A 23,191-nucleotide genomic window follows, 5' to 3' on the forward strand; every position below is an offset into this window, starting at 1 on the left:
AGGAGGTGGAGGAAACTCCCCATAACCAGCTCCATCTTCTGTTTCCCAGGAACGGAGGACCCCCAGAGAGGTAGCAGATAGGGGAATTAGCCCACAGACACATGCCTCATTCCCAACACCTCCTATTCCCATAACCTTGATAATAGGGGGAGTTATTCTTCCCTTTGGATGGATGAGGAAACTGAGGCCTAGAGAGAATGTCTTCATTTGGTGTCTCCCAGAAGCTGATCCTGAGATAAGGATTCAAGGGCAAGCAGTTTATTTGGAAAGTGATCTAGGAAATGCTGAAAGGGAGGTGGAGAAGTGAGACAGGGAAGGGAAGGGAATCAGTAAAGAGTGCATTGATATGCAAGTTTCCACTGTGGGCAGCTGGAACTCAATCCCATGGGGACCTCTGAGAATCAGTTTGGAAAACACACCTTAGTCACCCCATACAAAGGGTGAGGAAGCTAGGGTACTTATCCACCAACTTCCATTGTCTGCCACAGAGGTGTAGAGCTCCACTCAAACCTGACCTACCCCCCTGCCTGAATTTCAACAAATCCCTGTGTCTGCTGGGGGCTGATTTATCCATCAAGCATCATAAGCATAGCACATAAGCCAACAATGTGAATATTTGGAGGAAAGAAAACACATACACACACACTCCAAAATCCAAACAGCAACTAGCAAAATTCAGATGAATAATTGTACAAACTTCACAAAGTGTGAAATTTAGCATTCATAATCATCGTATACAGTTTGTAGATCATTTGTTCTCACTTATCAAGAATTTCTGATTACCAACTGTGAATTAAATGAGCTACATGTAGCCAAATAAATGCAACAGGAAAAGTATAGAAACCCTGTCAAAGGGTTTAACAAAAAAATAACAAATATTGATGTGACCTGTGAGTGTTCTTCAATCATCTGACATGATATGGGTGGGGCCAAGGGCTGCTCTCACCCCTACATTGGTCTCCAGCTCCTCTGAGTTAGAGTACCCCAAAGGACACTAGTCCTACAGCCCTTCCCCTCAACTTGTGAAGAGGTGTTGTCTTGACCCCCGACCTCTCTCTCCACTGTCGGCAGTTGCCTCAAAGGCATCTGGGCAGGGATCTGATGGTGTGCACTCCACTCTCAACCTGACTCCTCCCAAACACACACATCCAAGAAAAATTAGGGACTTCCCTGGTGGCACAGTGGTTAAGAATCTGCCTGCCAATGCAGGGGACACAGGTTCGAGCCCTGGTCCGGGAAGATCCCACATGCCACGGGGCAACTAAGCCCGTGTGCCACAACTACTGAGCTTGCACTCTAGAGCCCACGAGCCACAGCTACTGAGCCCGCGTGCCACAACTACTGAAGCCCACGTGCCTAGAGCCTATGCTCCATAACAAGAGAAGCCACCGCAACAAGGAGTCCGTGCGCCGCAACAAAGAGTAGCCCCTGCTCGCCACAACTAGAGAAAACCCGCATGCAGCAATGAAGACCCAATACAGCCAAAAATAAATAAATTTATTTTTAAAAATTTTTAAGGAAAATTAACAGAGCCTGAGACCTGCGAGACACCATCAACCATACCAATATATGCATAACAGGAATCCCAGAAGGAGAGAAGAGAAAGGGACAGAAAGAATAGTTGAAGAAATAATGGCCCCAAAATTTCCCAACGTTGATGAAATACATGAATCTACACATCCAAGAATCTCAATGAACTCAAAGTAGGATAAACACAGAGGTCTACACCAAGACATATTATCACCACACACACACAACCTTCTCTGTACAGGCCTCCATTACCTGGCACCTGATCTCCCACCTGAACATTCAGCAGTGAATAAGACAGACAAGTATTACATGGTCAGCCCCAGTCTGAACAAGGAGACAGATAAACTAGAACAAATCACTGAACTATAAAGTTCAAGCTATGGCAAGTGTTAGAAGAAATGAAACACAGTGATGTAATAATGACTGGACAGTGGTAGGTGGTCAGGGAGGGGAGGGCCTCCCAAGGAAGTGCCACTGGACCTAAAGGATGAGAAAGAGGCAGCTTCAAATGAACTAGTGTTTCCCAGGGAGAGGGAACTGCAAATGCAAAGGGACTGGGGCAAGAACAGTTTTATGTGAAGGAGAATTGGAGAGGAGGTCATGGTGGGCCATGAGGACAACAAAGGATATGAGGCCAGAAGTCTTGTTGTGGCTGGATTTTATTTGTGGGAATCTGATTTTATTTTAGGTAGGGTGAGCAGTTATGGGAAGACTGTTCAGCAGGGGTGTGCTATGATCTGATTTCAGGTTTTTAAGTCCACTCTGGGCACAGCATGGAGAATGGAATATAGGAGTGAGGCAGGTTAAATTTTCCAAAATGACCACAATAATATCTCCCACCCCACATTCTCTTGCACAAAGAATGTTACAAGTTCACCTTGACACACCACCCTTTGACAGAGGTGGAGTCTATGTTCCTTCCCCTCGAATCTGGTGCCGGAAGTAATACAGTGCGACATTCCAAGCTGGATCAGGAAAGGTAATGTAGCTTCTGCCTTGTTCATTTTTGAAGCCCTGGGTGGCTATGTAAGAATCCCAACTACCCTGACTACTGACCTGATAGGAGGAACCCAGTTCACACCAAGAGGCCTGTGGAGGTGCCCTAGTCCACAGCCCCTGTGGAGGTCCCAGCCCACACCTGGCATCAACTGCAAGTGAACATGCCTCCAGATGATTCTGGCCCCTCATTTGTTGAGTCACCCCTAAGCCTCTAAGTCCTTCCAACTGAGGAGTAGAAACAATCAATGTCAGCTCTGCCCTGCCCCAATTCCTGACCCACAGCATCTGTGAGCATCATGAAACGGCTGTTTGGGATGGTATGTTAAAGAGCAGTAGTAACTGGAACTGGGGGGAAAGGGGAGTGGAGAACTGGGTGGAGGAGGGAAGCACCAGAGTGGCATCCGGGAAACTAAGGAAGAGGGAGTGTCATCAAAACGAGTGGTGCCAGGGCTTGCACCAGGCTGGAGCAGTGCATGGGAGCAAAGAGAAGGGATTTGTTCAGGATGCATTTTGGAAGTAAACCCCAGAGAACATTCTGTATGCGATCACCAACGGAGGGTGGATAAGAGGAAAGACTAGGGCCCGCGACTGCGCCAAGATATTCAGAGCTGGAGCCCAGGAAGGTAGCACAGAGCCCCCGTTCCCTCCCGCTCCCGGCCCGGGCGACTGACTACATCTCCCAGCATCACTCGCTCAGGCCGCGGGAAGGGGAAAAAAAAAAAAAAAAGTTTGGGCCAAGCATTCCCGGAATGCGCTTCCTGCTGGCGCGGGGCGGGGGGCAGGCGGGGAGGCCCGGGCGGGGCGGGGAGGGCGGGGGGCGGCGCGGCCGGAGCCCGGGGCGCGCACTCCGCCCGGCCCGGGCCCCAGCATGGCCGAGCCGCTACTCAGGAAAACCTTCTCCCGCCTTCGGGGCCGGGAGAAACTTCCCCGGAAAAAGTCGGACGCGAAGGAGCGCGGTGAGAGGGGGAGGTGGGGAAGAAGGGGCGCCGAACCCCACCCGGCCTGGAAGCGGGTCCCGGGGCCCCAAGGAGGGACAGGGGAAGCCCTGCGGAGCCCCCTGCGGGCCGGGGTTGGGGGCCGGGGCACGCAAAGGTCCTGAAAGTAACGGGCTGGGGGGAGAGGGGGCGCGGACCGTTATGTGCGCCTGGCCAGGGATGCCAGCGCTGCGGCTCCTTGGGAGGCCCGGGAGGGGGCCTCGCCCCTGACAGGAAATGGGGCCGAGGCAGAGCGCCTTGAGAGTGCAGGGGAGGAGGAGCTGGGAGGCCTAGAAACTGGGGCTTATTCAGGCCGGGCAGGGGACACCCTGAGCCCTAGAGACCTGGGATGGGAGATGGGGGCGTACTCCTGCAGAGGGAGAGAGGCGGTGCATCAATCATGGTGGCTACCCCCCCACCCCCTCTCACCTATTAACCAGTGACTGCAGCTACACCCAACCTTAGGCAGCCCCAAGAAACTGTCCCCTTTATACAGATGGGGAAACTGAGGCACGGAGCAGTTGGGTCATTTACCCAGTGCCAGTGAAGTGACTTAACAGCTCTGTGGACTATGCTACTAAATGAACCCAGAGAGAGAGTCCTGGGGAGTGGAAATCTGAAGTGACCAGAGGAGGGAGTCCTTAAAGAAATGGGCAGGACCTTAAAGAAATCAGAGCTGCGTGGGACAGGAAGTCCCGGAAAGGAAGGAGTTAAAGGAGGGAGGGCAGAAGACTCCATGGATCTGACCTCTCCCCAGCCCTTCCCAAAGATTCCCAAGGTTCCCACAGCAGAGAGAAGGGACAGGGGTGCCCACGCACAAACACACACAGGAAACAGCCCGGGATGTCAGAGAGAGGAGGATGGAGCAGGAGGGGGAGGTCCCAAGGCATTGACCGTGGGGGTCAGTCCTGGGCTGAGAGACGGTGGCGGCGGGTTTGGAAGACAGGCACGGAGGTGGGGAGTGACATGCTGCAGGTATGGGAGAACCCAGCAGGCACTCACTCAGTCATGCCTGCTCCTGTCTTCCAAGCAAGCTAGGCAGCGTCCACTGTGGGCTATGTGCTTGACCAAGATATGAGTGCCTATGACGTGCTCTCCATGTTGAGCTCTCCGAAGCCTCCCTGAAGGGCGGCATCAAATCCCCACATTTCACAGGAGGACACGGAGGCTCAGAGATGGAAAGTGACTTGCCCAAAGCCACCCAGTGAGAAGGGACAAGGGCAGGGCTCCATGCAGAGTTAACAAGAGGTGTAGGGAAGTAGAGTGGGGAATGCAGGGTCCAGGCCCAGAGAAACCCCACGGGACCTCTGAGGCTGGAGAGCAGAGGGACAGAGTCCTGTTTGGGATACCAGGGCCAGGGAGGTTGGGGAAGAGGCCATAAGCTGGTAACAGATGAGACTGCTGGCCTGCAGCCACCCATTCCGAATGAATGTGTGGAGTGTCAGTGCTGAGTGCATTCTCCTGCTGGGGGAAGAGCCCTGGGCCGGGACTGCTCTGGGAGCAGTGGGAGGCTGAGTCTCACACCCCTTGCTCTCTGCCAGGCCGCCCAGCCCAGCGCCCGGAGCCCAGTCCTCCAGAACCAGAGCCCCAGGCCCCGGAAGGATCCCAGGCTGGAGCAGAGGGGCCCCCCAGCCCCGAGGCATCTCGGAGCCCGGCTCGGGGTGCCTACCTGCAGAGCCTGGAGCCCAGCAGCCGCCGATGGGTGCTGGGCGGGGCCAAGCCACCAGATGAGGCCACCTTGGGGCCCGGGGCAGCTGGCAGTAGGGAGCCTGCTGGTGAGATCTGGTACAACCCCATCCCTGAGGAGGACCCCAGACTCTCGGCACCTGAGCTCCCAGGCCCACAGCCAGGCTCAGCTGAGCCGGAGAGCCTGGCCTCCCCAGGTGAGCACAAGCCTTACACCCCGGGACCCCCAAGATGACTACAAGCCTCACCCCCATCCCGAGCCCAGATTTCTGGACCCTGAGGTCTGCTCTCCCCATAGGCGCAGCCCCCGCCAGTCCCCCAAACAAAGCCTCCCGCACCAAGTCCCCAGGCCCGGCCAGGCGCCTCTCAATGAAGATGAAGAAGCTGCCTGAGCTGCGGCGCCGCCTGAGTCTGCGGAGCACCCGGGCTGGCCGAGAGCGTGAGCGAGCCGCCCCCGCGGGGTCCGTCATCAGCCGTTACCACCTGGACAGCAGCGTGGGGACCCCGGGGCGGGCGGCAGTGTCTGAGGGCGCACGGGGCCTGAGGGCCGGTTACCTCAGTGATGGCGACTCTCCTGAGCGCCCAGCGGGGCCCCCGTCGCCCACCGCCTTCCGCCCCTATGAGGTGGGCCCATCGGCCCGGACGCCCCCCACTGCACTCTGGGGCCGCCTCAGCCTGCACCTGTACGGGCTGGGGGGGCTGCGACCGGCACCTGGGGCCACTCCGCGAGACCTCTGCTGCCTGCTGCAGGTGGATGGGGTGGCCCGGGCCCGAACGGGGCCGCTGCGTGGGGGGCCAGACTTCCTGCGGCTGGACCACACCTTCCACCTGGAACTCGAGGCCGCGCGGCTGCTGCGGGCCCTGGTGCTGGCGTGGGACCCCGGCGTTCGGCGGCACCGGCCCTGCGCCCAGGGTACTGTGCTGCTGCCCACGGTTTTCCGAGGTAGGATGCATGGCTGCAGGGGAAGAGGTGTAGGGCACAGGATTCAGCTCAGGGCTCCCTCCTTCCTCCAGAGTGCCCAGGGTGCTAAGCCCAGGATGGGATGTGGGTTGGAGTAGGGGCCAGGGCACAGGAGCCTGTGGGGGCAGACTCGACTCAGGAGGTCCCCTTGTGTCTTCAGGGTGCGAGGCCCAGCAGCTGGCTGTGCGCCTGGAGCCCCAAGGGCTGCTCTATGCCAAGCTGACCCTGTCGGAGCAACAGGAAGCACCAGGCACAGCTGAGCCCCGAGTCTTCGGGCTGCCCCTGCCGCTGCTCGTGGAGCGGGAGCAGTCCCCGGGCCAGGTGCCCCTCATCATCCAGAAGTGTGTTGGGCAGATCGAGCGCCGAGGGCTACGGGTAAGTCCCTCACCCCACCCTAGCTAGCCCCCAGACCTCAGAACGACTCCCCAGAACACCCAGGGTATGGAGGCCAGGCTCCTGGCTCCAATCCCAGCCTAGACAAGGGCAGGAGCACCCGCTCCCTCCAGACCCTAGCACCTAGCCCAGAATTCATGGGTCATCTGTTCATTTAGTGACATAGGATCCCAGCCCTTCTGGAGCTCAGAGTCTGATGGGGGAAAAGACATGACTCTAATAAATCACATATGTAAAACCGTGGCTGGGATAAGAGCAAAGAAACTGGGAGAGCTTAAAGCAGGACCTGACCCACTGGTTGGGGTAGTCAGGGAAGGCTTTCCAGAGGAGGTGACAAGTAAGCTGAAAATGAGTCAGAGTTTCCTGAGTCAAAGGAGGTGGGTGCCAGGACAAGTGATCCAGAGGGTCTACAGGGCCAGGCTGTCCAGGCAGCCAGGTGGGATCCCCCATGACAGGTGTCAGAGGAGCAGGAAAGCAGCCAGTGAAACTACAGCCAGCCCCCAACCTCTCAGCCCATTGCCACTGTGATCTAGGCCTCTGGCCCTCACCCACAGGGCCCTGATCAGTCTGTGGCCCTGACAAGAGGACATCTCTCTGCTCCTACCCCCAGGTAGTGGGGCTGTACCGTCTGTGCGGCTCAGCAGCCGTGAAGAAAGAGCTTCGAGATGCCTTTGAGCGGGACAGTGCAGCTGTCTGCCTCTCCGAGGACCTGTACCCCGATATCAATGTCATCACTGGTCAGCATGCCCCTTCTCTCTCCTGCCTGCTCCCCATTCAACCCTCACCTCAAGGCAGTCCCTGTGGTCCCTCTGGGACCTCACCCCTTCTGTTGGCCTTGTTTTCATCTTCCTGTACCTATCCTCCTCCTGTTCCCCTGCTCCCAGCCCCAGCTGAATCTCCAGCCTCAGAAACCAGCAGTGCCCTGATCAGAGTGGGCCCTGTATCCACAGGCATCCTCAAGGATTATCTTCGGGAGTTGCCTACCCCGCTCATCACCCAGCCCCTCTATCAGGTGGTGTTGGAGGCCATGGCCCGAGAGCCCCCAAGCAGGGCTCCTTCCAGCACTGAGGGCACCCGTGGGCTCCTCAGCTGCCTGCCAGATGTGGAAAGGGTGAGTTGGGCCTGGTGGGAGCAGGCGAGACAGGGAGTGGGCTGACATCAGCAGAATGTTTCACCCATGCCTGGGCCTGTGATGGCCATGAATATGTGGCATTGTTACAATTCTAGAAAATAGGTGCTATTAGTATCCCCACTTTATAGATATGGAAGCCAAAGCCCAGAGCAGTTGAGTGAGTTACTTAAGGTTTCACAGGCAGGATGTATCAAAAATACAGACTCTGAACACAGGTGTGTCAACCTACCATAAGGGAAGTTCCTGGCTGTGGTATCCTGGAAAAGTCCCGACCCTCTCTGTGCCTCAATATCCTCATCTATAAAATGGGATTAATACCAGCCCTGCCTAACACACAGAGGAGTAGGCTCAAGCCCAAGTTCTGCCATTTCAAAATTAAGTTACCTTTCGCTTCAGTCTCCCCTCCAGCAAAATGGGATCATAATACTAATACCTAATGGTTAAGTCTTAGCTGGGTCATCACCCAGCTATGAGACCTTGAACCTCAGTTTCCCCATTCTGAACCGCCTTAGTCTCCCTCAGGTGCGACAGGGGACCGGCTTTGCCCACCTCATGCTCTCCCTACCCTCTCCGCTCAGGCTACACTGACGCTTCTCCTGGACCACCTGCGCCTTGTCTCCTCCTTCCACGCCCACAACCGCATGACTCCGCAGAACCTGGCCGTTTGCTTCGGTCCTGTGCTGCTGCCGGCGCGCCAGGCACCCGCCAGGCCCCGCATCCGCAGCTCTGGCCCGGGCCTCTCGAATGCAGTGGACTTCAAGCGCCACATCGAGGTGCTGCACTACCTGCTGCAAGCCTGGCCAGGTGAGCTGGCCCTCGCCCCAGCCCCCGCGCCGCCGATCGTAGCCAGGCCGCCGCTACGATGCTTTCTCCAGTGGCCAATTAGAGTCTCGGGCTTCAGGCAAGCCACGCCCCCTAGTCCGAGTAAGCTGGTACCTGGTTGCCTCAGCAACCAGTTCTAGCTCAGCCAGTGAAGTCCTGATCCGGTCGAAGGCCTTGCCTTTCGACCGGCCAATCAGGGGCCTAGCTACCTAAGCAGCCAATCAGAGGTCTAGTTGCCACCGCTGGGCATGACATCATCCAAGCCCTCCCTCTCCCTCTGCAGATCCACGCAGGCCCCCCGAGGCTCCGGAGCTCGTCCCTTACCTGCGGCCCAAACGACAGCCGCCGCTGCACTTGCCGCTAGCGAGCCCCGAAGTGGTGACTCGGCCCCGCGGCCGGGGCGGCCCCGAGAGTCCCCCGAGCAACCGCTACGCCGGTGACTGGAGCGTTTGTGGGCGGGACTTCCTGCCTTGTGGGCGGGACTTCCTATCCGGGCCGGACTACGACCACGTGACGGGCAGCGACAGCGAAGACGAGGACGAAGAGGCTGGCGAGCCGACGGTCGCCACCGACTTCGAAGACGACTTCGAGGCTCCCTTCAACCCGCACCTGAACCTCAAAGACTTTGATGCCCTCATCATGGACCTGGAGAGAGAGCTCTCCAAGCAGATCAACGTGTGTCTGTGAGCCGGGCGGGGCCGGACCCCGATTACTAAGGCCGGGCTCCTGGTTGCTAAGGCGGTGCCCTAACGACCTAGGGGGACCAGACCTGTAGCTCAGGCCTAGCTCCTGGTTCCTGGGGAGTTGCCTAGTGACCAGCCAACCCATTGCTGAGAATCATTCCTCGTTTCCAGTGCTCAACATTTGGGCACCGGTTGCGAAGGCCGGGGATTGGGAATTTTCGGGACCAGCTATTGTGGCTATCTTTTCTGAGTACCAAGGGCTTCTCCCTGGCTGCCAAAAGGCAGTTCTGCTTGCAGGGCTGGCTGGCCTCTTGCTTCCCCTTAGCCAGGGAAACGCCAGTTACTGTGAGCATCACCCTGGGATGGTGAGACACCCCCCAAGTCAGTCCTCTTGCTGCTGCCAACCAAATCAGTATTAGCTTTGAGCACTGCACTCTGCTTCTCCCTCGGCGGGCCCAAGGACTATCATGAGGTACTGTTTGAGGCAGGGTGGGGGGAAAGCCCCTATCCTGGGCTCTGGCTGGATAGGGGCAGCCTGAGGCTTACAGGAAAACAGCTGGTTTCCCCACCCTCTTTTCCAAGGAAAACCCCATGATTGCCTCAAACCAGCAAAAGTAGATAGCAGAGTATGGCCCTTCCCAATTCTTCCTCCCCATTCCTGAAGAAATTGAGCACTTATAAGACCTCCTTTTCGGAGGGGCCCCACCTGAAGTGTCAGGCTGGGGGCACTTTGGTACGGAACATATTTATTGCCTCCGTGCGTGTGTGTCTGTGTGTGAGGACTAGTGTGCATGGACATGTCTAGAGCAGGCATGTGGGGCTCTTTCAGGGACCACAGAGCGGGGAAAGAGTTTGCAGTGCCCAGGCACCCTGAAATCCCCAGTAATGGTGCCTCAGTGAGCCCCAGAGTTCCAGTGGGAGAGTAGGGTCCCCTCCTGTCTCCTCCCTCTTTCCCTCACTTCCATCTTTGTGGACAATAAATCAGTATGCACAGGTTCTGGGATGAGTACTTGGGCCCACATGGACCAGAGGTGGTTTATTCAATGTGTAGGAGAGAAGGGGAGAAAGGACACAGTTGAGCCCACAAAGAAAAAGGCCCAAGGGCTCTCCAGTGCTGCCCAGGAGCCTCTCTGAGCTCTGACCCCTCCAGCCCCTCCCTGTCCTCAGGGAGGCTTTTAGGGTCACTGGGCCTCATGGGATAGGCCCAGGGCAAGCAAGGATGAGAAACCAGCCTGGCACAGTCCAGGGGTGGGAAGAGAGCCAAGGGCACTGACCCATGAGGCCCTACACGGCAATGGAGCCATCTCGGAAGTCCGTCCTCCCGATGAGGATGTTGACCACAACGGGGTGGCCATCTTGGCACTGCTGCTGGGCTTCATGCAGCACCTTGACCACCTGATCCTCACTCTCTCGTGAAAGTAGCAAGCCCTGGGCCCCCAGTCCCATGGCCGCCTTGTGATAACCTAAAAGGGGAGATCAAGTCAGAATGATGGCAGAACCCAGCCTACCATGCAGCTAGCCCGGGAGAGGAACATACATTCAGCTGGGCCTGAAACAGCTTTCCCCCTTCCCACCCATTCCAGGCCCCTCACCAGTGTAAGCCAAGCCACAGGCCACATTGCTGCCCAGACAGGGCACCTGCTCCCGGGAAATCTGGGTCCAGCCAGCATCATTCCCTATCAAAGCCATCACTGGGATCTGCAGGGAGAGGATGAGGCCAGGCCACAGCCTTCAGTCCCAGGGCTTGGCCAGCCACAGGTCAAAGACAGGGACAGGACCCCTGCCAGCCAAGCAGCTCGCTCCCCAGCCCACCCAACCCCTGATGACATCTCCCAGAACCCCAGGCTATGAACTTCCCTTGGTCACCCGGTCACCTTGTGTCTGACGAAGGTGTCAAATTCGATGAGGCTGTAGCCAAAGGCTCCATCCCCAAACAGGCACCAGACCTGAGGGGGTAACAAGGATGGTTTGGGTGGCTCACGGCCCAGAAAGCAGCAAGCCTCCTGCCCCCAGCACGCTGACTCACCTCGGCATCTGGCTGACACAGTTTGGCACCAAGTGCAAATCCTGCACCAACCCCCAGAGTACCAAAGGCCCCTAGAAGAACCAAGAGCGGGTGGGTGTGAAGGGGCCCCGAGGGTGCAAGCTGCCCCAGGCATAGGCCCGCCCTTACCAGGATCAAGCCAGCGCAGGGGGCCACGGGGCTGCACCAGGTGGGCGGCTGTACCCACGAAGTCCCCACCATCGACCACCAGAATGGAGTTGTCGGGCAGAGTTTCCTCCACCAGCTGCAGTACCCGCACCGGGTTAAGGTGCTCAGCTACAGGCATCGACGCCTTCTCCCTGTGATGGAGCAATGCAGGTCAGCAGAGCCAGCGGCATGGCCCCCCGGGAACCCGCAACCCCCTAAGTCCACTCTACCCAGCCCCCACCGAAAGGTCTGCTCCTTCTGTCGGTCAGCCTGCCGAAGCTCCTCTGCCCAGTCTGAGGCCCATGTCTGGCCCTGAAGGCCCTGCGCCAGCTTCACCACGAAGGAGCCCACGTCGCCTGGGGAAGGAAGAGGGTACAGCTGCAGGGAGATGGCCTCCTCCTGCCCTTCAAGCACCAGAGGCCCAAAGACAGCAGGAAGCGAACAGGCATCTGCGCAGGAGGCAAAGAAGCAGGCCAGTGGGGTTCTGGCACAAAATGGGTGAAACACACCCCAGAGCCTGCCAGAACCAAGTTAGGGCAACAGGGGTGTGAGGGAGAGCAAGGCCAAAGAAACTAGGCTTAGGGAGCACAACGTGGGTTAGAAACTCACATCAGCCTCTGTCTCCTGCCTCCCCATCACACCCCAGATCATGCAGTCCTGTCAATTCTGCCTCTGAAACACGTCACTAAAAACACCTCCATCCTCCAAGCACATCTCTACAACCCAGGCATGCAGAGTGCTTGTACAGTGAACAAATAAACAAGCCAGTGATGATGTACTTTTCACCATCACCATTTTAGAAATGATCACACAGAAGCTCAGAGAAGTTGAGTTTCTCCTCCCTCTCCATCCCCACTCCAGGCCTCATCGTTTCTGTCCTGGCCCTAACAGCCCCCTTGCCTCCACCCGGTCCCCTCCAACTCACTGCCCACCAGCTGCTACAGTGGATCTTCCCAAACATGAATGCAAACGGTGCCACTTCTCTGCTTGACACAAGTTCCCTCTCGCCTGCACCGCAGGGTAGAGTCAATGTCCTTGGAACGATGGGCAAAGCAGGGCACGGAAAGGCCATGGAAGAGGACTGAACAGGGGTGGAGGAGCCACGACAGGACAAGAGAGACCTCGGGGCAGGTCCTAAGGGCAGCAGGCGACATGGGAGAGTACAGACAGGGGAAGTGATCACACGCACATTCCCAGGCCTTCCCTCTGGTGCACACCCTACCATTAGTTCATCCAGAAGCACCCCATCAGTCTAAGGACCAAATATGCGTCTCTGGCCGACTCGGGGCCCCCTGGGGCACGGTCCGGGCCTTGGTCACCAGCACCCAGCTCAAGCCAGCTGCAGCAGAGGCCAGGAGGAGAGGGACCGGAAAGAACACATATGTGTGGGGGCCGCTAGGGGCTCACCTTGCACAGCCACCTGGGGCTTCCAGAACATGTCTGAGTTCATCAACATCTCTTTCCGGTTACGGTTGACAATGATGATCTTGCTGCTGCGGCTGAGGACACGGCCATAGGACAGACGGAAGTCACACACCGTTCCTGGGGTAGGAGACAGAGTCTCGGTGGACAAAGGGCCAGCATCCTGGGGAGTGCCCGCTACCTTACTTAATCCACCATGGTAGACTGAATGCATAAAGGTCTTCACCTCTCCCTGTACCAGTGTCACCTGCAATGAGACTTTGCAGCTCCCCACCCCATGAACCTGGGCTGGCCTCAGGACATGCTTTGGCCCATAGAATGTGAGAGAAGTGATGGCATGCGTTCCTGAGGCCAGACCTCCAGAAGCCCTGCAGCTTCCACTCACTCTCTCTCAAATAACCTTGCTCCCCAAGCCCTGCATGTTTCTCAACATCCACCAAGTGAACAAGCCCAGGCTAGCCTGCTGGATGATGAGAAACATGGAGGAGGAGGTAGGGGAGAGTGAAAGAACTCAGTTACCCCAGCTGAGGCCAAGCTAGCCCAGCCTGCAGCCAACCAACCCCCAAGTTACAAGCCCGCCCAGCCTGGACCAGCACAGCTGCCTTCCCGCCTCTCTGAGCGCAGACTCAGGAATGAGCCCTACCAAAATGACAAAAACTACCACCTAACCCCAGGTGGGTCTTGAGAAATGGTAAGTGCATTTTAAGCCACTGAGTTTAGGGTGGTTATTATAAAACAATAGCTAACTGATACAACTATTATGTCTCTGGCAGGATTCAAGCGCTTTATGTAAAAATATATATGCTGTAGGTGTACGTGCTGTGTAAAGGCTGTATAATGCATACAAATGCAAATACTGTACACAAAGTACCACAGGTGCCCGCTATCTTTGTGTAAAGCTGGGTCACAGGACACAACTGCAACCTGGCGAGAGTTTACCTGAATTTCAGGTCCAGGGGAAGGGGGGTGGTGAGAGGTAGGAGGGTGGGTGATTATGAGAGTGGGGTGCCAGCCAGTACCTGACTAGGAGGGGCAGGGTTACATGATTAGGGAGGTGCCGAGTGGGAGGGAATGGAAAGGGAGGGTGGGAGGATGAGGCCCACCTGCCAGGACGACAACATCTGCCTTCTTCAGGGCGGCGCTGCGGTTCTGCCGGATGTGAAGGGGGTGGCTCCGGCCCAGCAGCCCCCGCGCCATCCCACCCAGGAAGCAGGGGACACCCAGGGTCTCCACAGCAACCCTAGGGGTCCAGGCAGAATAGACGTGAGCGTGGCCAAGGGCCTGCCCCTCCTCACAGGGCCCCAGGGGACCAGGGATGTGACAGTAAGGGCAAGCCTGAGGCTTCTCACCGAAGTTTGTCTGAGGGTGTCGGAGGCAACAGGGCCTGGCTCCCAAGCAGCACAAGGGGCCTTTTGGCCCGGCTCAGGATCTCAACACAGCGCTGAACCTGGGGCAAGAGGTGGGGCTCAAATAGCCAACCCTGAGTCACCATCAGCCCCCAAGATCACAGCCCCAGTACTGGTTCAGAGAGAAGCCACACAGCAGGTGGGGGTCGCTGGCCAGGGCACAGAGGCAATTCACCTGCTGAGGGGAAGCCTGAGGGATGTCCAGAGGCAGGGGCCCCTCAGGCTGAGGCTCCCAGGCTCCTGCAAAGAGGTTGGCCAGGTAATTCTCTAAGTACCTGCGCAGGGGAGAGGAAGAGTCAGTTACCAGGAGTCATACCAGGGTTCCAGAAGCTGAAGGAGGAGAAGGGCCGGGAAAGGAAGCAGGAAGGCAGTAGGGCAGGAACAGAGGTACAAAAGCAACAGCCCAGGGACAGACAGACCCCAGTGGCTGAGTGTCCAGTGGCCTGTTTCCCTTCAGAAGGTTCTGGTGACCACCCCAACCTGACACAGACCCTCAAAAACAAGTGCCACCGGCGTGGAGTGCCAGAATCAGGGGCCATGGCTGCGGGGTCAGACAGAGGTGGGCTTGAGTTCTGGCTCTGCTGCTTCCTGTGTGACTGTGGGTGAGTGACTCAACTTTTCTGAGCTTCCTCCTCTGTAAAATGTAAAAGGGAACATCTCTCCCAAGGTTCAGTGATCTATCCACTCGGGATATAAAGCACATTGCAAAACACTCAATTAATTGGAGTTATTAACAATCGTCCGTACCCTTGCCTTTCTCTGGCTTCTGATGTCTCCTTACTCATTGGGTCACAGGGCCCTGACTTTCCATGAGGCCCTGTGCAGGGCCCTGGAGACACAAAGATAAATCCTGCTCAGCCCTGCCCTGAAGGACACCCAATCCAGCCAAAAATACACATGTGGGCATCAGCTGGCTAGAATTAGTCAGAGCCTGAAGCTTCTGTTTCTCTTTCGAGGAGGAGTAAAGATCGCAGAAAATGAGAAGAGACCAAGGATGGAACCATGGGGAACCCTAACATGGAAAGAAAAGGCAAGGCACAGGCCAGCCTTGCAGGGGGCTAGTTCCCTAAACATGCTGGAGGAAGGTTGGGAGACACCTTGCCTTACGCTTGGTATGACATTGGACTCAGCCCTATTCTTTTCTTTTTTTTTTTTTTAATTATTTATTTATTTATTTATGGCTGTGTTGGGTCTTCGTTTCTGTGCTAGGGCTTTCTCTAGTTGCGGCAAGCGGGGGCCACTCTTCATCGTGGTGTGCGGGCCTCTCACCATCGCGGCCTCTCTTGTTGTGGAGCACAGGCTCCAGACGCGCAGGCTCAGTAGTTGTGGCTCACGGGCCCAGTTGCTCCGCGGCATGTGGGATCTTCCCAGACCAGGGCTCAAACCCGTGTCCCCTGCACTGGCAGGCAGACTCTCAACCACTGCGCCACCAGGGAAGCCCAGCCCTATTCTTATTTAAGATAATAATGGTTAATTCCTTTACACTTCAGCATACGCTTTGCACTATCAAAATAATCTCATTTTATTCGTCACAGAATCTTAGTCTAGAGAGAAAAGGCAACGTTGGTCCATCTTACAGATGAGGAAGCTGACGTCATATATTTAATCACAATATATGTAAGTCAAATCATTATGCTGTAACCCTTAAACTTACACAGTGCTGTATGTCAATTATATCTCAATAAAACTGGAAAAAAACAAAAGGTTTAATCATTTGTTCAAGGTTAACACAGCTAGTTAGTGGCAGTCCTGGGATTCGAACCCATCTCTCTGGACTTTCATTTCACTCATTATAGATGGAACATAGCTCTGTGGATAAAGCACTGAAGGTTCCTCCGGGCTGAATCCTAGTGCGCCATTAACAAACTGGACAACTTCATGCAAGTCATTCAACTGCCTTGGGTCTCAGTTACCTAATCTATGAAATGGGCATAATAATACCTCTGAGTCTTAACTCAAAGGGTTGTTACAAAAGACATGTGAGTAAACCTGCTACTCCTTGAGCTGGCCCACGAGGTGCTTCTCACACGCCCATGTGCAGGGACCTGTCTGTTCTGTTCATGCCCATCCAGGTACCTAGCATATTGCAGCACTCGCTAAATATTTGGAGGGGGAGTGGAAGGCAGAGGGGCAAGGACAGGCAAATGGAAGGGACAGAGGGCAAAGAGGAGAAGGAGGAGGAGGAGGAGGAGGAAAATTGATTCTCCTTTCTGCACCCTGTTTCAGCCAGGCCCACCTCAGTGGTGACCAAAAATGGATCCTTTTCATGTACCTCTGCTAGGGCTGTGCCCCTTTTTATCCCGTCAACAGAAAGAAATTCCCCCTTGTAACTTGTAGCTCTTCCAGGAAAACCTTCAAGCTTGTCCCAGGCCAGCCCCACTGCCCTGCTCTCTCCAACGTCCTGGCCACTCAACACTCAGAAGTCCCATAGTGGCCCCAGAGTGAGCTGTGCCCATGTCATGGGCCCATAGGGACCCATTGTTCCCTTATCCTGGCCTGCTGGAGGTCCAGGCACTCCTATGTGATCCATCCATATGTATCCCACAGCTACCACCCAGATTCCAGACCACCATCATCTCTCATCCCAGTGACCGCCACATCTCCTCCCTGGCTTCCCAGCTTCCACCTGACCCCAAAGTCCACACTCCAGCAATAGCCAGAGGGAACATAACAAAAACCCAAACCAGGGTATCCCGTGCCAGTGCTTAAGGCCCTGCAGTGCTTCTCAATGGATCTCAAATTAAAAACAAAGCCCCAGGTATGCCAAGCGGCTCCTGCTGGCTGCTCTGAGCTCAGTCTCTGCCCCTCTCCCCTTTGCTCACCTGCTGCCACCACATGGGCCACTTTGCTTTCCCAACCCACCAACTTCATTCCTGCCTCAGGACATGTGCATATTCGATTTCCTCTACCTGGAGTGCTCTTCCCACGGCTGGCTCCTCTCAACTGATGTGCAAATCAATGAATGAGTCAAAGGAGAGATGGGTGCTAGCAGGAGGGTGCAGGAGAAGCCAGTGGACAGGGGAAGGTATGGTAGGAGTCGGGCTACTTACCAGGAGACCCCTTGACCCACGAGGCCCTTGGGCGGCTTAGCTGACACCATCTCCTTCTGAACCATGAAGTAGGGGTACAGCACATCAATAGGCAGTTCCACGAACACCGGGCCTACATGAACAGGGAGAACGCTGAGTCTGCTGTGTCTCCCAGCCCCCAGGCCCTAGGGCCTGACCACTGCCCAGCCCCCGCCCCGCACCTGGGGTGCCCGACTGAGCAGCAGCCATCGCGGCCCTCAGGGTGGGGATGATCTCCCGCACCCTCTGCACAGAAGCACAAAACTTGCAGAGTGGCCGGAACAGGGACATCTGATCAATAGCCTGGAGTGCGCCCCGGTTCTGGTGGAGACAGGAGTCCAGGGAGTCAACACATGAGAACTTCCAGGCTCCCTGGGGCCCCTGCCACCCCTCAAGAAGAGGGTACCTGCAGCAGGGTGCTGGCAGCCCCACCCAGAAGCAGGACGGGGGACTGGGCTATCTGGGCATTCTTCACCGCAGTCACTGTGTTGGTGAGGCCGGGGCCCGCTGTCACTGCCGCCACGCCCACTGTCCCTGCAACACAAACCCTGTCACAGCTGTGTCCACCCTCCTGGCCACCCCCCCCCATCAAAAAACCCTGCCCCTCAAAGACATCCCAGTCTCACCAGCCCCTAGCCCTCTCCACTCTGCCCTCACCGGTCAGGCGGGCCACAGCATCAGCAGCAAAGACGGCTGTGACTTCGTGGCGGGTGTCCACCACGCGGATGCCCAGCTTCTCACAGGCCACCAGCAGAGGGGAAATATGCCCACCGACCAGCGTGAAAAGGAACCGCACGCCATGGGCCCTCAGCACGGCTGCCACATTCTCCCCACCATGCCGGATGCTCGCCTTGTCCACCTGGGCCCGAAAAGGGGGAGAAGCGAGATTGTCAAGGACCAGGGCACGGGCACCAGGGCAGGTGGGAAGAGGGACAATCCCCCTCCCCCAGGAAGGAGGGCAGGGGCAGGGTCGGAAGGCAGGGGAAGCTTGGTGTTGCTTAGGCACATATTACACTATACACCTGGCTCAGAGTAGGACATATCATCTTATCAGATCCTCCTGACGTTATATCCGTTTACAACTACAGAGATCAAGACTCCTGAGCAAGAATCAAAGTCCCATAGAACCAATGCTCTTAAAGCACCCCACTCTGTAACACTGCCCGCCTCAGGGATGGTGGAGCAAGCAGGAAGAGAGGTTAGGGAAGGTGGACCCACAGAACCCAAGGGAGTCTGGCCAGGGGCCATCTGCTGGGACTCCAGAACGGCCTGCTCTCCAGGATCAGGGCCTCGTAACGTGACTGCTGACTCCAGCCTACCAGACTCCCTCCTACTCACTGGGCCCAGTTAACAGGCTGCCAGCCCCCACGTGCCTGACATGGGAGCAGCCTGCTGGCACAGACGGTGCTGCTGCGCAGCAACGCGCACCAGAGGCCTTTGCCTTAAATCTCCACAAATCCTCAAGTTGCTGCTGGTTAGGAGAGGAAGGACTGGGGAGGGGTCAAGGGTGCTCCAGGCTAGGAGAGGAAAGACTAGGCAGAGGGTCTGGGGAAGGGGTAAATTTCTGAGAGAGAAGCCAAGTAGTTCAGAGCAAGGTCTGTGGGGTCAGCTCTTCCCCAAACAGGTCTCCTAACACAAGCTATCACACAACCTCTCTAAGCCTCGGTTTCCTCTTGTGGAAAATGAAGACAGAAACAAGAGTATCTATTCTGGAATGTACTGAGTACGTGGGAAAATCCCTCTAAAGCGTTGAGCTCAGCAGACAGCAACTGTCACAAAAGTGTCACAGCCGGCCACGTCCTCTGGTGCCTGCTCTCAGCACTCTGACCCCATCGTGTTAGGGAGCACTGCTCCGTGAAAAGGGCTCGAGGCCCCTGAGGAAGGAGGTGGGCGGGGGGTTGAGTGCCCAGGCAGGTATAGCCTCCCTGTGACGTCTTCCTAGAGGCAAAGTCCAGGACCCCGTAAGCAGCTCGGCAATAGCGACAGGATACCGTTAAGAATCTCCCGACCAGTCCCTCTGGATTAACTGGACCTCACTCTCCCCGCCTATAAAATGGGTTAGCTGGAAAGAACGGTGGAAGTCCATTCCTTTGGCTGCCCCCGGCCCGTCGCCCTTGTATTTCCCCTGAACCTTGTGCATCAACTGGTAGAAGAGCCCCAGGCGGTGAGCGGCGCCCAGCAAGGCGGCCACTAGCGTCGCGAAACCCAGGAGCAGGAAAGAAGGGAAGAAGTCCCCAGCAGGGGCGGCAGCCACGGGCGTCTCCATGAGATGGCACCTAAGGGAGAAAGGGCAGGGCTAGGACGTGGGCGCGACAATTAAATTATCCAGAAGAAGGCACGCCCCCTCTCCCAGCCCAGATCCCGGGCCACGCCCCTTGGCACGAGTTTCTGCGCGGCCACGCCCCTTACACCCCCAGGCTCCGGGCCAGGCCAAACCTCTCAGGGACCTGGCCACGCCTCTTACAACGCCAGCCCACCCCCCTTACGTCACCACAACCACCTAAACGAGCTCACCACAGGTCAATGCGGCGACAAAGCCTCAAGAGAGCTATTTTCCCACTTACCTGCTTCTCAAAGGATCGGCGGGAAGCCCCGCCTCTCTTTGACATCTAGGACCCGAATCTCAGCCCTAGTGGTGAGCCCACCCCACATCTACGCCCCCAAGTTAGCGTGCACGACCCTCTCCACAAGCCAGACCCCTCCCCCCTAGCGAGCGCCCGGGGCCGAGCCTGTCCCCCGACCCCAGGCCTCGAGTCGAGGTCAGGTTGCATCGGGATGCTTCTCCCCGGGGCATTTTAACCTTCACCTACAGGAAATGGCGCTGACTCCAGAGGAATTCCGCTCCCTTCGTGTCACGTGAACAGGCGCGCGGCTTGAACAGGCTGGGCCGGACAGCTGTTGCCTTGCCCCTTTTGCCCACTTGGATCCCATGCGCCCTGTAGCCCGGCCCGACGCGCATGCGCTCAGCTCCAGGGCGCCTCCTATAAGAGCCCTGTCTCTACTGGCCGCCCCTTGCACAGGCTCCGCCCTCCCTCGCTTCCCATTGGCTCGCACTGCAGGCCTCACGCTTTTTTTTACAAGAGGCCACGCCCTTCAGAGGCTTCCAGTAGCCGGGAGTTTGGCGCGATCCACTTTCTTCGGCCTTCCGTTGGCCCAGCGTTGCAGGCCGGGAGGTTCCGGGCCTTCCGAGCCCAGCCCGCTTTCCACACCAGGCGTGCTGTACGCCCCTTCACGTTGGCCGAGCATGGACGATTTCGGACCCCCTGCCCAGTGTCCACCATCCGGGAATCTCACCCCAAACAAACCCTGCCCCTCGCTCTAGCTCCAGGCCCTGCCTCCCATCCCACCGCAATTCTGCGAAGGCAGAGGCTCGCCCCCTCTCCCCTATCCCCGCCTCCGCTGTTGCCCCTACCCTTGTAAGCCCTGCCCACTTCCCCGGACGCTTGGAGTTTTTCTGCTTACGGTGTAGGGGAATGGGCCCTCTGAGTGGTCCCCGGTTCCAACAAGCGCTTCACCACGTTGCAGCCGTCTGGCATCTGGAAAATGATCTCCCCATCAGTAGAGGGGGAGTAATTCTGGTCCCGAGCGCCCTACTTCCCTCCAAGACTGACTTCTATCCCTTGTCAACTTCTGGGATTTCCCTCCAAGGATTCCACCCCATCGTTAATTTTATTTTATATTGAATCATTTCTAGGTTTTCATTTCACCCATTAAAAAAAAAAAAAAACCCTCCGATGGCCCCACATTCTCCACTTGTGACTGTCCATTTGCTCCTCTTTTTAGCAAAATCCATCTACACTTACTGCAGGCTCTTACCCGCCTCTCTATAAGAGCTGCTCTGGATTATTCCAGCAGTCTCCAAACCAGTCCCTCTCCCCACTGTCTCTCACCTACCAGCTCAACCCCACTCTCCTTGCCAATATTAACAGGATAAAATGCAAATGTCCTAGAAGGGCCTTCTGGGCCCAATTAAACTTCCAGAGCCAATAATGAAATAGTGATTATCTTATGTCAAGCACTTACTATGTGCAAGCGCTGTTTCATGCCCTTTTGACATATGAACTCATTTAATCCTCACAACAGCCCTGGAAGGGAGGTGTATTAGCAATATCCCCATTTTATAGATGCTGGAACTGAAGCACAGGGAAGTTAAGGAACTTACCCAAGGTTGCACAGCTTGTAAGTGATAGAGGCAGACTGTGAACTCAAGCAGTGCTGCCTGGGCCTCCAGACTGGAAGCAATTCAAGAATGGGCCCTGTGCTTCAACCACATGGCTCCCTCATGCCTATCACAGGGTGTAGTTTTGGGGGCCCACCCAGATACCACTGTGCTTATGTTGAATTTTATTCTAAGTGAGTTGGGAAACCAGAAGGGGTTTTGAATAACCTAAGTCACACAAAACCTGCACATGATTGTTCATAGTGGCTTTATATGTAATAGCCAAAAACTGGAGAAACCAAAATGCCCCTCATTAGGTGGTTACACAAACCGTGATCCATCCATACCATAGAACACTGCTCAGCAATAAAAGAACAAAATACGGTAACACAATAACTTGGATGAATCTCAAACAATTATGCTCAGAGAACCAGTTGGTGGTTGTCAGAGGCAGGGGGTGAGGGGTAGAGGAAATGGATGAAGGTAGTCAAAAGGTACAAACTTCTAGTTATGAGATGAGTAAGTCCTGGGTATGTAAGGTACAACGTAGTAACTACAGTTAACAATACTGTATTGTATATTTGAAAGTTGCTAAGAGAGTAGATCTTAAAGGTTCTTATCACAAGAAAAACAGTTTATAACCATGTAAAGTGCTGAATGTTAACTAAACATTGTGGTGATCATTTCATAATAAATACAAATAATAAATCATTATGTTGTATAACTTAAACTTATACAATATCGTATGTCAATTATATCCCAATAGAACCTGGGTGGGGGAGGGCATTCCCTGGCGGTCCAGTGGTTAGGACTCTGTGCTTTCACTGCCGAGGGCCCAGGTTCAATCCCTGGTCAGGGAACTAAGATCCCACAAGCTGCATGACATGACCAAAAAAAAAGAAAAACTTAAGGGGAAAAGCATTCTCTACCCACAGGCTCAAAAAAAATTAAGCTAAATTGCTAAAAAAAAAAAAATTATGCTGAGTGAAAGAAGCCAGTCTCAAAAGGTTACATATTGTGTGACTCCATTGATATGATAATCTCCAAGTGACAAAACCATAGTGTAGGAGGACAGAGCAATGGTTGCCAGGGGATACGGAAAGTGTGACATATGGAGGGTAGCATGAGGAATTTTGGGGGGTGATGGAGTTGTTCTGTATCCAGATTGTAGTGATGGTTGCATGTGTTAAAATTCATTGAACTGTACACTAAAAAATCTATTTTACTGTATGATGCTTTAAAAATAAAATTATACATGTAACTTCATACATATGTGTGTATATAGACAGATATTATACACACTCACACTATGTAAATAAAAAAAATTTTTTTTGGCCACACCATGCAGCATGCAGGATGTGGGATCTTAGTTCCCCGACCAGGGATTGAACCCGGGCCCTTGGCAGTGAAAGTGTGGAGCCCTAACCACTGGACAGCTAGGGAATTCCCAATAAATAATTTTTTTAAAAGATACACTAGCACCAAACTGAAATTTTTCCTTGAAGTAATCATCAGCCTTCAAAGAGAACTGAGACAGGGATAAATTTCTGCCTGTGTAATTCAAAAGTTTCTTTCATGCCACATGCAGGAAATGTTACTGTTAAGAGCTTCACATTTTGGGAAACAGTGAACTTACCAGACCTTTCCTCATCAATCCTCATATTTATGAGTTTCAGAGAAAGCATAGGGTCTAAAAATGTCAAAGAGGGAAAAAACCATGTGCCATTTCCTTCGTTTAATGACCTCTGAGACACAGAGAAGGAAA

General features: G+C 55.3%; 2 protein-coding genes across 4 annotated transcripts; one reads left to right on the forward strand and one right to left on the reverse strand.

The window, feature by feature from the left end:
- The first annotated feature begins 3,347 nt into the window (after positions 1-3,347).
- SYDE1 (synapse defective Rho GTPase homolog 1) lies at positions 3,348-10,176 on the forward strand. Its single transcript, XM_036847141.1, has 8 exons — positions 3,348-3,485; positions 5,045-5,386; positions 5,488-6,132; positions 6,311-6,525; positions 7,154-7,280; positions 7,494-7,654; positions 8,254-8,479; positions 8,781-10,176. The coding sequence occupies exons 1-8, from the start codon at positions 3,398-3,400 to the stop codon at positions 9,182-9,184; spliced, it is 2,208 nt and encodes a 735-aa protein (XP_036703036.1). The 5' UTR covers positions 3,348-3,397; the 3' UTR covers positions 9,185-10,176.
- A 7-nt stretch (positions 10,177-10,183) lies between these two features.
- ILVBL (ilvB acetolactate synthase like) lies at positions 10,184-20,233 on the reverse strand. 3 transcript variants are annotated; one of them, XM_036847143.1, is made up of 16 exons: positions 20,078-20,233; positions 19,399-19,543; positions 17,925-18,126; positions 17,674-17,801; positions 17,450-17,588; positions 17,250-17,361; positions 14,375-14,474; positions 14,143-14,240; positions 13,897-14,033; positions 12,779-12,913; positions 11,613-11,727; positions 11,354-11,523; positions 11,207-11,277; positions 11,055-11,126; positions 10,773-10,878; positions 10,184-10,643 (listed from the first exon to the last, which is right to left on the reverse strand). In XM_036847143.1, the coding sequence occupies exons 1-16, from the start codon at positions 20,224-20,226 to the stop codon at positions 10,465-10,467; spliced, it is 2,058 nt and encodes a 685-aa protein (XP_036703038.1). In that variant the 5' UTR covers positions 20,227-20,233; the 3' UTR covers positions 10,184-10,464. The 3 variants fall into 3 exon arrangements, with proteins under 3 accessions (XP_036703038.1, XP_036703040.1, XP_036703039.1); XM_036847145.1 differs by having other exon boundaries at positions 19,832-20,091; XM_036847144.1 differs by lacking the exon at positions 20,078-20,233 and adding an exon at positions 19,832-20,063 and having other exon boundaries at positions 19,399-19,563.
- Positions 20,234-23,191: the final 2,958 nt, after the last annotated feature.

Source organism: Balaenoptera musculus, chromosome 3 (genome assembly GCF_009873245.2).
Source record: "Balaenoptera musculus isolate JJ_BM4_2016_0621 chromosome 3, mBalMus1.pri.v3, whole genome shotgun sequence".
In the NCBI taxonomy this organism is placed as follows: domain Eukaryota; kingdom Metazoa; phylum Chordata; class Mammalia; order Artiodactyla; family Balaenopteridae; genus Balaenoptera; species Balaenoptera musculus.